General features: G+C 35.2%; 1 protein-coding gene across 9 annotated transcripts in view; it reads right to left on the bottom strand.

Moving 5' to 3' along the window:
* The window catches only part of Mtmr2 (myotubularin related protein 2), an 81350-nt gene that overhangs the window by 12991 nt on the left and 52747 nt on the right, over positions 1-15612 (bottom strand). For all 9 annotated transcript variants that reach the window (XM_003472706.4, XM_063256204.1, XM_013155563.2 and 6 more), the window contains 2 exons: positions 9869-10018; positions 8962-9150 (listed from right to left, as the gene is read on the bottom strand). In XM_003472706.4, coding sequence (XP_003472754.1) covers positions 8962-9150; positions 9869-10018 — 339 coding nt within the window. The remainder of the gene's footprint in view (positions 1-8961; positions 9151-9868; positions 10019-15612) is intronic.

The following is a 15612-nucleotide window of genomic DNA, read 5'->3' as shown; positions in this document are numbered from 1 at the left end:
CACTTCTGTTTAAACCACATAATTCTGTTTTTGTTTTGAGTATGTATGCATACACACTTACACATGTTTATGTTGCTTTTAGCTTTCTTATTCCTAGCCCTTGCTCACGCTAGTAAAGTACTCAACTACTTCCTACATCTGTAGCCCTTTTATATTTTTATTTTGACAGGCTAGCCTTAAACTAGCGATCCTGCCACAGCACTGTCCTCCCTTCAGGACCTAAGATTACAAACATTCACCATTAAGACCCCCCCATCTCATTCCTTCTAAATAAACAGAACAAGTATAAAAGCACACAGCACTATCAACATCTCTATTCTCAAAGACTTAAATCTATTATCTACAGAACAGAATGTGATTTGGTGTTTTTTTTTAAAGTTAAGCTATAGCTAGAAAACACTATCTAATTTTTCTGGACTTCATACTTTATGCGTACCTATAAACATTATCCTAGCACCTGACTTGTCTATAGAACTCATACTTGTCAGAGCCCTAGTAGAAATAAATTAGGAAAATACTGAAACAGTTTCTGTACTTACAAAAATTAACTGATCATAACTCAAGACCTCTGAAAACAAAATTTACCATTTTACCAATCCTAACCAACAATGGAGTACTAAAAGGCTAAAAATTAAAGTTTCTGATACTAATAGTCTAAGAAACAGTTTGGACCCAGGACTGCCATAATTATAAAATAACAGTGTTTCAAAGTTTATCTGCTAACACTGATTACTTCTGAAAAGAAAGAATTAGGACAGGTTGAAGGTGGAAAGACTTACTGTGGATAGTAAGTTAGAAATTAACAGGCAGTCAGAGAAGGATCAGTCCCTTGGAGTCAGTGGAGGAGATAAGACATCAAAATTGTGGCTAGAGATAAATTCAAAGAGCCAGGTCTCAAGGTGGAGACTTCCTAACCACACCTGCAAGCCTCTCTCTAGGGACAAACCACATCTGATTATACTGCAATTAGCACCACCTTGCCTAGTGAGCCCAGGCAGTCCACTGGATGCACAGGTGGGTGACCAGAACACCCTGACCCATATTTCTGTCCCTTTCCAGGAATGCTTTTGTTCTATATTAAAAAGCTATTGATAAGCTGAAGTTAATGATGTTACTGATACAAACCCTTGCTACATCCTCACATCTCTGTTACATAAATATAAGCTAAGCAACTATACTCATAATCCTATAAGTAGATTGTAGTTTGACCCACAGCTACCCAAGCTGTGATTTTGCTATATAAAATATCTTTGGACAAAAAGTCTTAACAGCAACCTACTTTTACAACCCCTCCTGTCTCTCAGAAGCTTTCTCTCAGTAACCCTTTCCTACTCTTAACCTCTTTATCCTCAAGTCCATTCTCAGTATTAAGAGACACGAGCTTAGCACACGTGACACCTAAAAGGTTGGGAGTTTAAGAAACATCGTAATGGCTGTGACTATACGAACCTGTCACAAAAATACAGAATGAAAATGCTCTGGACTCAGGCAATAGTGAGACTTATTCAACTTCATAAACATATTAGAAGAGTATACACCTTAAAAGAGTGCATTTCATAGTAAGTGAAATCTATCTCCATGAAGTTCATTTAAAATGAAGTAGGCAAGAAAACACAAAAATCAAACTAAAAACTGAGCTTGATGAAAATTACTCCACTGAACCCCAAAATACAAGGAGGTGGAGAATATCACCAACAGGTCTGGCTATTATCAGTGAATGGTACTAAGTGGAAGAAAGCAATGGACACAGAATAGACCGGTATCAACATCGGATTTTTTATTTGTCCTCTTGGTTTTGGCTTCCTTCTAGAGCATCAGGAAAGAACAGCTCAGTCTTAAACACGTGTAGCCAAAACTATGAAGGGAATCTGTCCTTTCCAACAGCTGAAGGGTACAAAAGGCCCACTGTCGCAGCAAAGGGGCAAAGCAGTCTGACTTTGACTGTGTGACCACCTGGGGATCTCTTCTGCTAACAGCACAATGAGAACTCAGCATGACGGAAACAAGAGAGGCAACTGAAGAGACGGTCCAGATAAAAGCATGGATTCAGGCGGGGAATAGGTATAGTTATGGGTGTAGGGTATGAGACAAAAAGGAGCCAGGAATACTAGAAAGTAAACTTCCATACTTTTAAATGCTACATAAAAACAAACACGCTCGTGAAGTAAGCACTTTTAACTTCTGTGCACATGTAACTTGTTCTATGTTTTCTAACTAACTAAAAGCTTAGGAAAACTAACTTTACCTAAAATGAGTAGGAGAATAGGACTGAGGTCAAATTCCTTACAAGCTATTCAAAAATAAAAGAAAATGAGCAGCTGTCATAAAATCCCTACAGAGAGTGCCTCATAAAATGAAGTCTATTTTATCTATCTTCAGGCAAGCTAAAGAGATCTTTAAAATGATACCAGACATGAATACAAGTCAGAAGTAGAAAAATTCAGAAATGAAGTGACCAAACTGGACGTCACATTATAAATAAAACAAAAATTACTTCAAATATAAACAGAGCATTTCAAAGAAATAGCGGGTGACATGCATAAAACTAAAGTCTAAATGGGTCAAAGATCTAAATATTAAAACAAACACTAAATCTAGTGGAATAAAAGGTAGGGGATAGGCAGAGAGTTCATGAACAAAACACAAACTGCATGGGAAACACTTCAAAGAATCAACAACTGGGATCTCATATTATTGAAAAGTTTCTGCATTTCAAGAGAAATCACCGACAGAGTGAAAAGAAAACCCACAAAATGGCAAAGAATTTTAGCCAGCAACCCATCAGACAAAGAACTTACATCCAGAACATATAAAGAATTGAAAAACATCAAGCCCCCCGAATTCAAAGACCCTCTCCAAAAATGGGCATCTAAGATCAGATGAAGATACACAAATGACAAATAAATACTTGAAGAAATGTTCACCATCACTGGTGAGAAATACAAATTAAAACAGCATTGTGATTTCATCTCACTCCGGAAAGAATGGCTGCCATCAAGATATCAAATGATGGGGCTGGGGATTTAGCTCAGCAGCATAAGCACCTGCCTTGCAAGCAGGCGGTCGTGAGTTCGATCCCTGGTACTGATAAAAAGTTAAAAAAAAAAAATTCAAATGATAACAAATGTTGGCGAGGATGCAGGGAAAAAGGAACACTTCTCCATTTGTGGTGGGAGTGTAGACTGGTGCAGCCACTATGGAAATCACTATGGAGATTTCTCAGAAGACTAGGATTGGAAGTTCTATTTAACCCAGCTATTCCCCTCCTGGGTATTTTCCCAGAAAACCTGAAAAGATCATGTCACAGTGATATATGTGCACCCATGGTCATAGGAGCACAATTTGTAATAGCTAAATCTTAGAAACAACCAAAATGCCCATCAACCATAGAATGGATGTAAAAGATGGGGTATTTTTATACAATGGAATATTACTCAGCTATAAAAAAAGGATGATCTTGAGGCCTTCATAGGTAAATGGAGGCAACTTGAGATATCCTCATAAGTGAAATAAAGAGAGTCATATGTATAAATATCACATTGTGTCTCTAGTGTAAAAAGTAATAAGAACTATAGGAGTAATAAAACCCAAAATGTGTAATTGCTATTGTAAAGAGGAAAAGTGCTCCAAAGGATGTAACTGCATGTATGTTTAAGTGTGTAAGACAGATGAGCATATTACTAAGTTTTTGTTGGGATTGTTGAGCAGAACTGTTTGCAGTCTCACTGTTTTAATGTCCACTTTTTATGCTTTAATTTTGTAACTTGAACAACTATTTCTAAGATTCCAGTTATGTAATTTATCAGCTAGTGATTTCTTAGTTTTTTGAAATTCTGTATTATTACTACACTTGTTTCCTGTTTTGCTTTTTTTTTTTCACTTTAAATTAAAAAAAAAAAAAAAAAAAGAAATAGCTGATGAAAAGAAAAGTTAAACCTGAAGACATAGCCAGACATGGTGGCACACATCTGTAATCCCCCAATTTGGGAGGCTGAGGCAGGTGGATCATTGAAAGTTCAGGATCAGCCTGGGCTACAAAACAGCTCAAGGACATGTAGTGGGACCCCATCTCAAAAAGACAAAATAAATAAGTAAATAGAATAAAGGAGTAAATAACTGAAGACATTAGAAAGAAAAAAGATTAAAGACAAAGAGACAAATGAAGACAAGCCAACAGCCAACATATAAATAACCAGAACACCTGGAGAAACAAATCAACCAATAATAACAAATCTTAATTATAATTTTCCCCCGAAGTACTGGAGATTGAAATCATGGCCTGTGCACTGCATTACATCCTCAGTCCTTTAGCATTTTTTACTTTTGAGAGACAGGGTTTGCTAAGTCCTTAAGCTGCCCAGGTTAAGTTCTAAGTCAGAATGCTCTTGCCTCACTCTCAGAGTGCTGAAATTAGAGGTGTGTGCCACCGTGCCTGGCTACTAATTTTTTAAGTTTGTGAATTCTTGTAAATTAAAGATTACAAACACGTAAGAAAAAAGAATACTTGAGACTACACACCCAGAATACTGAAGATGAAGACATATTCTGGCCAAAAAAAAACTCTACTGGAGTAAGTTCTTTGGACAGTCAGGCAAAAAGATCTGGTGACGAAGCAGTAAGAAGTACTTATCATCAGGTTTTTAAAAAGTTTACACAAAAGAAGATGAAATAATAAGGTGTGATTGGAAAATATGATGATTAAAAATTTTAAGAATTATTACAGTAAAGGGCATTGCTATTAACGCCCCTCAAAACACTCCCTGTCCCTTCCTGCACACCCATTCCATCCTTCTTGCTGCTTGCGGGAACAGTTCTGAAGTTCTGTTCCATGTCTTTAGCTGCGCTGTCATAGATACTTTGATGTCCTGAACTGATCCGAAATGTTTACCTTTATGACCATTTTGGCTTCAGGGAAGAGCTAGAAGTTACACACTGCCAGATTAGGTGAACCCGGTGGATGAAAACACTAACAGTTTTACAAGCCTGCCTTCCCTTCAGAGTGCACTCCACAGCAATATTCATCATATTTTGGACCATATGTCGTGAAAGCCATGAAAAAGAACTTACAGAACTGCTTCAGAAAGTGGGAAGAATGATGGGATAAGTGTGTTCGAAGCATGAGAGAGTATTCTGAGAGAGATTAATGGCAATGTGCTTTTTTCAATAATTTTAAAAAACATTCACTGTATATTTTAATTACAAGCATAGGACAGTCTTTTACGATGTTCAAAGAAATTAAATATGAACTGAGGATTTTACATCCAGCAAAACTGAAAGATTATGCTCAATGGCCAACTCGACTGGATTACAATACTAGAGAAGTGATTAGACCATGTGGGCATCCTACTCATCTGTGGGTTAATCCACTGACATTCATAACAGGAAAGTATTGTTAAATGGTGAAGAGGGGTCACTGGCGAGTGTGTGCCTCTCGATGGCTGTTTTCCTTTCTGCTTTGCTTTCTAGCTGTCATGAGCTAAGCAGTTTTGCTCCACCATGCCATTTTACCATGAGAGTGTTTTGCCTATAGGTCAATAATGAACCAAATCCTCTGACACTGTGAGCCACATAAGTTTCTCCTCCTTAAGGTATATGTGTCAGGAACAGGAAAGCACTTCAATACACTGAATTTCACATATAATGGACAAAAGATTAGTTGTTAGTACCCAGAGAATATTATTCTTGTGCCCTTGCTGAAATATTTACTAGAACACAACAACTTTAGTTAAAAGTGTGTGTGTGTGTGTGTGTGTGTGTGTGTGTGTGTCTAAAAAGGACATGTAAAAAGTGGCTATAGTGATTATGAACAGGAACTACAGTCCTCCTTCAGCACCTCTGGGGAAGTGGTTCCAAGACCCCCATGGATACCAAAGTCCATGAATACTCAAGTTCCTTATATAAAATAGCACAGTACTCACATAAAACCAGCTCACTGAACACTTTAAATCACCTCTGAATTACTTCTAATATCTACTACTGTATAAATGCTATGTAAAGTTATACTGCATTGTTTAGAGAATGAGAAAAAAAAGTCTGTACTCAGTACAGATGAAATTTTTTTAAAAAAATTGCTTTTAATTTACAGTAAGTTGGCTGAGTTTGGATGTGGAACCAACAGACACAGTGCTGAATTTACACAGTAAGACCCTATTTTACAAACATTTGCATTGAGAACTTCCCAGCCACACTGTGTAAGACTCACTTTGTTGAATACAATTGAATCTGACCTATGAACATTGTCCCAAAACTGAACTCAGTTGTAAACTGGGGACTTGCTGTATATAGCTACTTGTAGAAATAACAGGTAGAAAAGAATGTGTCTAAATGAAAGGGAGAATATGTAATGGCTACAGGTTCTGATAAGAGAGACAAAATACAAAGTATCTACTCATTTAAAAAAAAAAACCAAAAAACAAAAAGACAAAAAAAAAAAGACCAAGAAATACAAATAGCAGAAAATGAGCATTCTTAGCACCATGTTATGATTTGAGATACTATTTCCTACTACTAATACAAGCCAGAACTTCTTGGAAAAATACTTATTCCATTCTGGGACAAAAATATAAAAGCTTCCCCTATTAATCTGGGTATAGTCTGTCATATCAGACAGCAAAATCTGTGCTCATCAGCTTTTTGTTACAGTAATAAATACCTAAAATAATTAACTTAAAAAGAGAAAAGTTTTATTTCAGCTCAGCTCACAGTTTTGAAAATTTCAGTCCACAATCAGTAAACACTACTGCTTTTTAGATCTGTGATAAGGCACCGCATAATGGCAGAAACACACAGGGAAACAAAACCACTGAAGTCATGGTCAGAAACTAAAAGAAAAGGGGCTGGGGATTTAGCTCAGCGGCATAAGTGCCTGCCTTGCAAGCAGGCAGTCGTGAGTTCGATCCCTGGTACCGATAAAAATGAAAAAGACAAAAAAAAAAAAAAAAAAAAAAGAAACTAAAAGAAAGGAAAAGCGAGAGGCACAGCCCCAGTTACCTGAAAATCTCCCACTAGGCCCTCATCTTAAGGGCTTACCACCTTCCTATAGAGTGCCATGGGCCACAGACCAAGTTTTAAACACATGGACTTTTGAGGGACACTTACCTAAACCACAGCACACAGAAATGAGTATCGTGACCTAACAATGCTCCCTATGACCAAAGATGAGATTACATTTTTACTTAAAAAAAAATACTACTGTAAAAGATTAGACAATGTAAAGTTGAAATACACGAGCTCATAGTGATATTTTAAAAAGTTAGTTACCTCTAGAGGATGACAGGAAGTAAATTCATCATTGGGAAAATTGGTAAATATAAGGATCAAACATTTACTCCAGCATTTTTTTATATAACTTAAATGAGTAGTATTCAAATTATAGATAAAAATATCTCTTTACAGAGAGAATAAAACTAATAACAGGAAATCATAAAATTAGAACATCATCATGTTGCAGTCACCAGGAAATCATGAGGCACTGAGCATTAACAGGAGCTAACATCCCACGTGCCTCATGATGTATCACCTACAGTCTTGCCAGAGAGGCTGCATCTACATCCTAATAGCTCTGGATTACTCTGACATTTTAGGGGACAGATGAGCTACACTGTGATACAATCAGCAAAATCCAGCTGTGAGAACTCATAGATAAAAGGAAAACTACATGATGGACAAGGGGAGGACTACAGATTGAGAGACTTCAAAGACATACGAAATACAGTATCTGGAAAAATAAGGCTAAGCTACAGCTTCTGATGGTGCACACTTTTGTAACAAAAGTATAGATAAGTATAAGAAAATTATTGCAATTTATAACATAAATAAGAGTATTTAGTTCTGGCAGAAGCAGAAAATGGAGTAAGAGGGGGGCATTCAAGGAAGACTTAGTGGCTGCCAAAGCTTTAATTCTTGACAACTGTATCATACAGTAATTCATTATAATATAAAAATATTCCTATGATACAATTAAAATGTATTTCAACCAAGTATGTATACTTTTGTATATTAATAAAGGGCATTCCACAATGATATATGGGTAGGAATAATATTTAAAAATTAGACAGAATTCTTACATTTTTATCTTGCCATTTTCTGTCTTATATTCCCTTTTTCCATGCTAGAAAATAATCCTAAATCTCATTTCTAATTTGTGGAGTAAAGCTTAGGGGAGGGAACAAGTAATTAATGGAAGAATATTTGTATGTGCTAGTTTGTGACCTAAGGACTTCATTCACACATTACTTCATTTTATCTTTATACGTTTATAGTGAAAGTATTAACTTAGGAGAGACTTAAGTGAAAATATTTACAAGTTTAATAGAGAATAATGCCTCAAACTCATAATGTTCTCACAAGCTGAACAAGGTCATCCACATATTATTCCTAATAACAAAATAAAACAACAGACAAACAAAAAACCCCAAATCGATCCAACAACAGTCAGGTGTAGTTAGTTACACTTTAAAATGATATTATAGATGAATATTTATTGTTTCAGCAATACATGGTGTCAATTTTTTTAAAAAGTAAATTAATATTAATGCATTTTGTTTCAAATATGTATGCATGCAGATATGTAAGTATAATAACTAAGGTTTAATGGTGTTTCTTCTTATAGATACTGGAGTGTTTGAAAATACTTCTTTTTTTTTTTTTTTTTTGTCTTTTTATCGGTACCGGGGATCGAATTCACAACTGCCTGCTTGCAAGGCAGGCGCTTATGCCAATGAGCTAAATCCCCAGCCCCTGAAAATACTTTTTTTCTTTTTGCTTACCTGCATTAACTGATTCTTTTATAATACATACAAATTTCAGTCTTGAACAGATTAAATAACTGTTACATGGATGACAAGGCAAGAGCCATGATTATAATCTTCATCTTTACCACCGCAGAACCTGATGACTTAGTACAGCACAGTGGTCTGTACCAAATTCAGCTGATTAATGAAACTGAAAAGACAACCTCACCTTATTGGCAACAGCATTAACACTTGGTCGGGCATCAAATATAAAGATTTTGTGAGATTGGGCGTTGGAATCCATGATAGCTTGAAGGTATTTTTCATCCTCTTTACTTCGCTTCCCACTCACTCCCACCAGGGGCTGGCTGCATCGAGTGACTGTGGCTTGACTTTCAGGATGAATCCATGATAAAACCTTTTATGAGGGGGAAAACGACAATACACACTTCAAATGTTTCTCTGTTCGTAATCCTTAAAAACAGTCCTCTGTAAAGCTCTGTTTTTTAACTAGATCCAAAACCTGGTCATGAAATGTGGGAGGAAAACTTTGTTCCAATCTATGGGAAAAAGAATTACTTTTTTTTTTTTTAAACCAATTCTGGTATGTGAAAACCTGGTCTAACTCATAATTAGATAGTATTTATGAAAGTCACTGATTTGGGAAGTGGTACCTCTAGGAAGAAAATAATAAATTATACCAGGACTAAGTAAACTCCACTCTGAAAGTTTTATTACTATATCATTAAAACTCCAAAATCTTCAGAATGTACAGATTTTGTATGTGAAACTATTTAAGCTGATCTTTCAAGATCTAGTTATTCATCATTAATTTGTAAATTGTTCTTTCTTGATTTCATGGAAAAGAAACTAAAGAATATATAACATAAATACTGAATGATACACATCGAAAAGTTGTTTTCATGTTAAAAACTAGGCAATTATTTTAATGTTTAAATTTTTCAGTTCTAAAATTTTATAGTTTTAATTATCCCAAGTAACTCAGTTTCTAATATTGCCAGAAAGGATTTGCTATTATGAGTGTTTTTATCTGCACTCATTCTCCAATTCATTACGCTCAGCTTTAGGTATAGTACAAAAGCATTGATGAGATTTCCTTAAAACATCACACTTACTGGGATACGGCCCCTTGACCTGAAGGACGCCACTCTCTTTAATTCTTCATCAGGAATATTTGCTGGCACAACCAAGAGTGCAGGATATGTGTCACAAAGTTCATATCGTTCATTTACCTTTGTTATTCTCCAACTTTCATTTGGAATTCCCTACACATGAAATAAAGCATATGGCAAATCATTCACTAAAATATTAAGAGAGAACAAGACAGCAGGCATTCTGGTCTCGTACCTTCACTATACATCGATTCTTTACATTCCACTGTTCGAACAGTGATTGTCTGCCTGTGTTTGCCAGACTTTTAAGATGAAACATTGTAATGTAGGGATCTCTTCATTTTGGCACCAAATTTTACATTGATAGATTAGTTTGTTAAATATTAGTAGAATGTGAGTCTATGCTAAACAGAGTGGGCAGAAGAGAATGGAAGGAAATAGTAAGATTGCAAATGTTCCATCTTAATAAAGAACAGTGTCAATTTGATGAGATGACTGATTCTGCTGCCATTCATCTATACAAAGAAATTTCAGAGGGGCTGGGGATTTAACTCAGCAGCATAAGTATCTGCCTTGCAAGCAGGCAGTCTTGAGTTCGATCCCCAGTACCAGTAAAAATGAAAAAAAAAAAAAAGAAATTTCAGAGGGCAAGGACCAAGCATCACCAGAATCTTCTCTATATAGTTATCCCTCAAATACCTAAAATGAATTTCCACCCCTCCTCTGTGCTGTTATATTAAATGCTGCTATATCTGTAACATGCTAGGAAAGCCAAGGAACAATGAGAAGGCAAAGTGAAGACAGCAGATGAGAAACACTTAAAACAAGTTTTTAAAACATCATTAATTATACTCTCTAGTGGTCCTTCAATATCTGCTACTTTATAGTGCACTGATACACATGTCAGATTAGATACTTAAAATGTTCCATCCTTCTTTGTACAGAAAATAAAGCATTACATTAACTAAATGGTTTAAAATAAGAAATTAAATATTTAAGATTTTATCATCCCTAAAAACTTGTATCAACCAAAAAGAAAAGAATTAAAGAAAACAAACTGTGGTGAAAAATACATTTACTGAGCATCTATTATATGCAGGCTCTTTTACACAAATGCATTATTGTAATCAGACGTTTTTAGTTTCATTCTATAAATGAAGAAATTGTATTACAGTCTGTAATTTGACCAAAGCCAAATTACAAAACTTGTCTATCCTAACATAAAGTACATTATATTACTCAAGAAAAACTTACTCTTGTATTTCTAAATTGCTATTAAAATCTAAAGTAAGTAGAATGTGCTCTCCTTTGAAGTGGTATTTCTGCTACTGCTGTCACTGAGTATTACGAATAAAGTAGACTAATTTTCCTTCCAGTAATCAAGTGGCAAATGTTCTTCACAGAATTTGTATCTTTTCCTAGCATAGTCAGCTTTTTCACTAAAACTATACTTTAAATCCTATTTACTCCATTTAATTAAGCCTAATTTAAACTTGCTCTTTTAATCTATCACTTTCTTTTCCTCTTAAGTTTATATATTAAGACTACCATAATAGTCTTATTTCTAAAAGTAAAGTAAAATTTCCCTTAATCCGAGGGTTAAGAAGTATTTACAGCTATTAAAAAGAAAAAGCACAGTGAACTGACACATTTAAAGAAGGTTCTGGATACTGCCTTTAACTCCTTCCCCTCTTATATTCCCTACCTCCAATCAAAAGCTAAGTTTTACAACTTTTTCTTCCAAAAGCTCTACAAGAAAAAAGTGTGCTAATTTACCTCAAATCTCACCACCAGTTCCTAATTTAAGCCATTATTTTTCTCTGTAATCTGACTCCCCAAGAGTACATCTTTTAAAATGTAAAGATGATTATCATTCCTTTGCCTAAACTTATTAACAGCTACCTTTACTTTTCATATAGAGTGTAAAATCCTTCACAGGACCTGGCAAAATCTTGATTTTTCCAGATTTATTTCTTGCCACTAAATACTGTAGCCCATGCAATACTTCTTTCCATTTCCAGTTTTATTGTCTCTCACTAAAATACATGTTCTATTAGCGTACTCTCTATGATATACAATAACGTAAGTGTACTTTTTTGAAGCCTTCATTAAATGTGAAATATGAAAGTTGTCAGAACCAAAATGGAATCATTTGTGTCAATTGTACAGAGGAAAAAAATAAAGTTGGAAAGTTTTAAAGCAAGAGTTCTGACACATAATTGCCTGATAGTGTCACAAGACTGCCAGAACCACAAGCTTGCACAGTGACCAACCTTATAGAGAAAGTACTTCTACAAGCACACTAGCCCAATACGGCTCAACTTTGGACTAGCATCATTCTTGTTATTAATCAATATGGCTAAGGAGACTTGATTCAAAATATCGGATGAAATCCTCATCATTTTTTTTTTTCTAAAAACTTCACCTTGAGTCTCCTTGAGTGTGGCCATAGTTTATTATGGCATCTGTATTCCTACTGTAATGTTCTGCTATTCTGAAGTATTATTCTTTGGAGAATTTTTATTTTTGTTTTGGGCTGACAAATGTAAACTCTATAAAGGCAACAATGTATCTTTTTTTCTGTTTATCTACTAGTATTTGGTACATACTATATGAATTGATATACGAATGAAGCATGTATCTGAGATCCTATGGCACCTAACCCAAAGAAGGCTGTCTATCTCTTGCCCACATCCTTGGAGAATCATGACCAGGATAACCACTGTAACCACTGAGAATGCCAGGGTTACAGGGGACTAGTAAGAACCACTGACTTAACAGTTACTGTCTTTTGTTGATCTTTGGCATACATTTTTCTACTATCCATGTAATTCGTTGACCTCCAGTTAATGTCTATCGGTCAGAGACAAACTACAATCCAATTAATGGAATTACACATTTCATTAGTTATATTCCAGTTCTAAGAATAAGTTTTGTTTTTCTTGACTGAATTTGAGTGTTTTCCACCTGTGACAGACATGACATCCACCTCATAATTCAGTATTTCTGTAGACTACCATGCTCATTATCTTCACACAGATTTTGACTGGTTACATGATTTTTTTCTTAACCTTCTCCACAAATTCCAGTGTCTTTCACATAATTGCTATATGATTCAACAATAAATTAAACACTCTCCTACATAACAAACCTAAATGGCTATTCATAATCTTGTCTTTTTAAAAAAAAAAGATATAGCTAACTTATGCACAGTGGTCAGCATCTGGGAGACTGAGGCAGAAGAACTGCTATGAATTCAAGGACAGCCTGGAAAACATAGTGAAACCATGTCTCAAAAAAACCAAACAAAACAATTTCTCTTATCAAAACAGATAGTCTAATTTCTTTTAATACCATTATGTATATATCTATCGAATTAATGTGATTTTCACTCTTTTAATGGCAACACACAATAAACCTCTGAAAAGAGAAATCACATTAGTTGTGATACATTGGTGTACTTAAAATTTAAGACAAGGATAAACATCAGAGTATTTGCTCCTCCTTCCCAATGTAATTTATGTTTTCAGAGTATTACAATGTAACAAATACAATAATTATTTGAGTATTTTTAGTTTAAAAATGCCTTTTTGTATGCTATTAATCCTTCAAAAATAAAGCAGTACTTACTACTAAAAAATGAAGTCACAGTGACATGAATGACACACTCAAAAGCACACATCAGTGAAAGATATTAAAATTCAAAATGATTTATTTTAAATGTTATACAATTAAGAGTGTAGAAACTGCATAAGCTTATGTAGTGAATTGACGACTAGTGGTCACCTTAAACACCGGCTGAACTGAACCAGCATGGTGCTGAGCATGGACAGACAGCCCACCTGAGGACTGCTGACAGCATAAAATGGAGACCTGGAGAGGATTTTCGTAAGTGGATTCTCCTAAGTGTTGTTTGGAGCTCTTGCTTCTTCAGAAGGAGCTTGTCATGCTGGCTCCCCTGATATGAACTTGGCTGTTATCATGAGAAGGTTGGGACCTTGTTGCTGAGAATGCTTCGGTTTACTTTGCAGGAGCTCTGGTCCTTACTTTGATCATCGCTGCCTGGCTCCGGAGGGGAAGATATGTACTGTTTAATCTTCAAGAGATGTTTGTCACACTAGCTTCCTAATTTGAACCCAGCTGTTCTCATTGTCAGAGGAGCTCGGGACCTCACTATCACTGAGGATGGCTGTGGTACTTTTCAGGGGAGCCCTGGTCCTTATCTTGAATATCACTTCTTGACTCCAGTACAGAACCCTTAGCCTGCTAGCACAGATGCTTCACCCTGCTGGCACAGACTTTCTAGCTTCCACCTCTGACCTTTGGCCTTCCCAGTACAAATCTGTGGGATGGACTTGCATGAGTCATTGTCACGGGCTCTGAACCCATGCAGGTTACTGCCATGGGATCCAGGCCCTCAGCTGGATTCTAGGTCTTTAGTGTTGTGGACTGATTTCCTGTAGTTTCTTTGTATTAGGTGACCATTATAAATAATTCTATAAATTATGTGTCCACTATACAACTGTTCTCCTTGCAACCCCTTACTATACACCTTATGAATATACCAAAAACCAGTGGATTACATACTTTAAATATTTTATGATACATGAATTCCATTTTAATTTTTAAATATATAAAGGCGGTTCTGTTTGTTCTGAGATGATACAATTTCCAAAGTATACTAAATGAAAAAAAAAAGGGTACAGCGTATGTGCGTTGTGCACATACTTTAAAAAATAGACACATATGTATACAAACTTAGTAGGTATGAAATCTTTGAAGAGGATATATAAGCAACTCATAATATTATTTCCTATAGGGATGGATAAAGAACAAAACTGTCCTAGAAAAATAACCTGCTTTTCAAGTTTGGACTTTTTAAATTTTGCAGGCTAAGAATTACCTTTTTTTTTTAATTTAAAAGTAAGAAAAAGGGGAATTTTCTAATGTTTTACCTTTAGTTTTAAATTTTAATTTAAGATGTGATCTTCATTTTCTTAATAAACATAAAAGATAAATCAACAAAAAAGAAATTAAATATTCTAACTATATATAGTGTTCTCACCAGGAGCCTAAGTTTAACTGACTCAAAGTTTCTAACTCTATAGCAGGAAAAAAAAAAGGCCAATAGATTCACTAGGTCAAAGACCACAAAGCACTGGGATCACAGTTTAGTGCTCTAGTTTTACAGCCATGCTTTCTAATCTCGTAATTCTCTTTATCATGGGTATGGTTGGTTGTTCATATACCCCTTCTTATTAAAAATAATGCCTTTTCTCTGAACACAGTTACTGCATATACTCTCCAAAATTCTGTGTTGAATGCTGCTGGAACAGACAGTAAATTTTGCCTAAATTCCTCATTTTTACAATACTAAAGACATTTAATTTTTCCGGGGCTTTAAGTGTGTTTTATCCTGTCATTGAAAATTGAACTTTGAGATGAACATAAATGTTCTATTGTTACCTCTTGGCTCTTGTTTTTAAGTTGAATCACATATATATATATATGTGACTTTCTGATAGTTAAAACCATCTGTGTTTTGATTTCACCATCATTCCTAAAAGACATAATTACTGTTCCAGAATTCTTAATTTGTAGTTATTTTATTTCAATATAATGAAGATAAAATTACATTTCCTCTAGGTTCCACTGTTGCTTTTAAAAAATGTTGTTTTCTTCTTATGATTATCTTCTAGTTGCTTTTAAGATTTTGTGATGTTCTAGTTCCTCTGTGCTATGTCCAC

Source organism: Cavia porcellus, unplaced genomic scaffold (genome assembly GCF_034190915.1).
Source record: "Cavia porcellus strain 051 isolate PalLab524CR breed Dunkin Hartley unplaced genomic scaffold, mCavPor4.1 scaffold_9, whole genome shotgun sequence".
In the NCBI taxonomy this organism is placed as follows: domain Eukaryota; kingdom Metazoa; phylum Chordata; class Mammalia; order Rodentia; family Caviidae; genus Cavia; species Cavia porcellus.
This window is presented reverse-complemented; position numbering and strand designations above follow the sequence as displayed.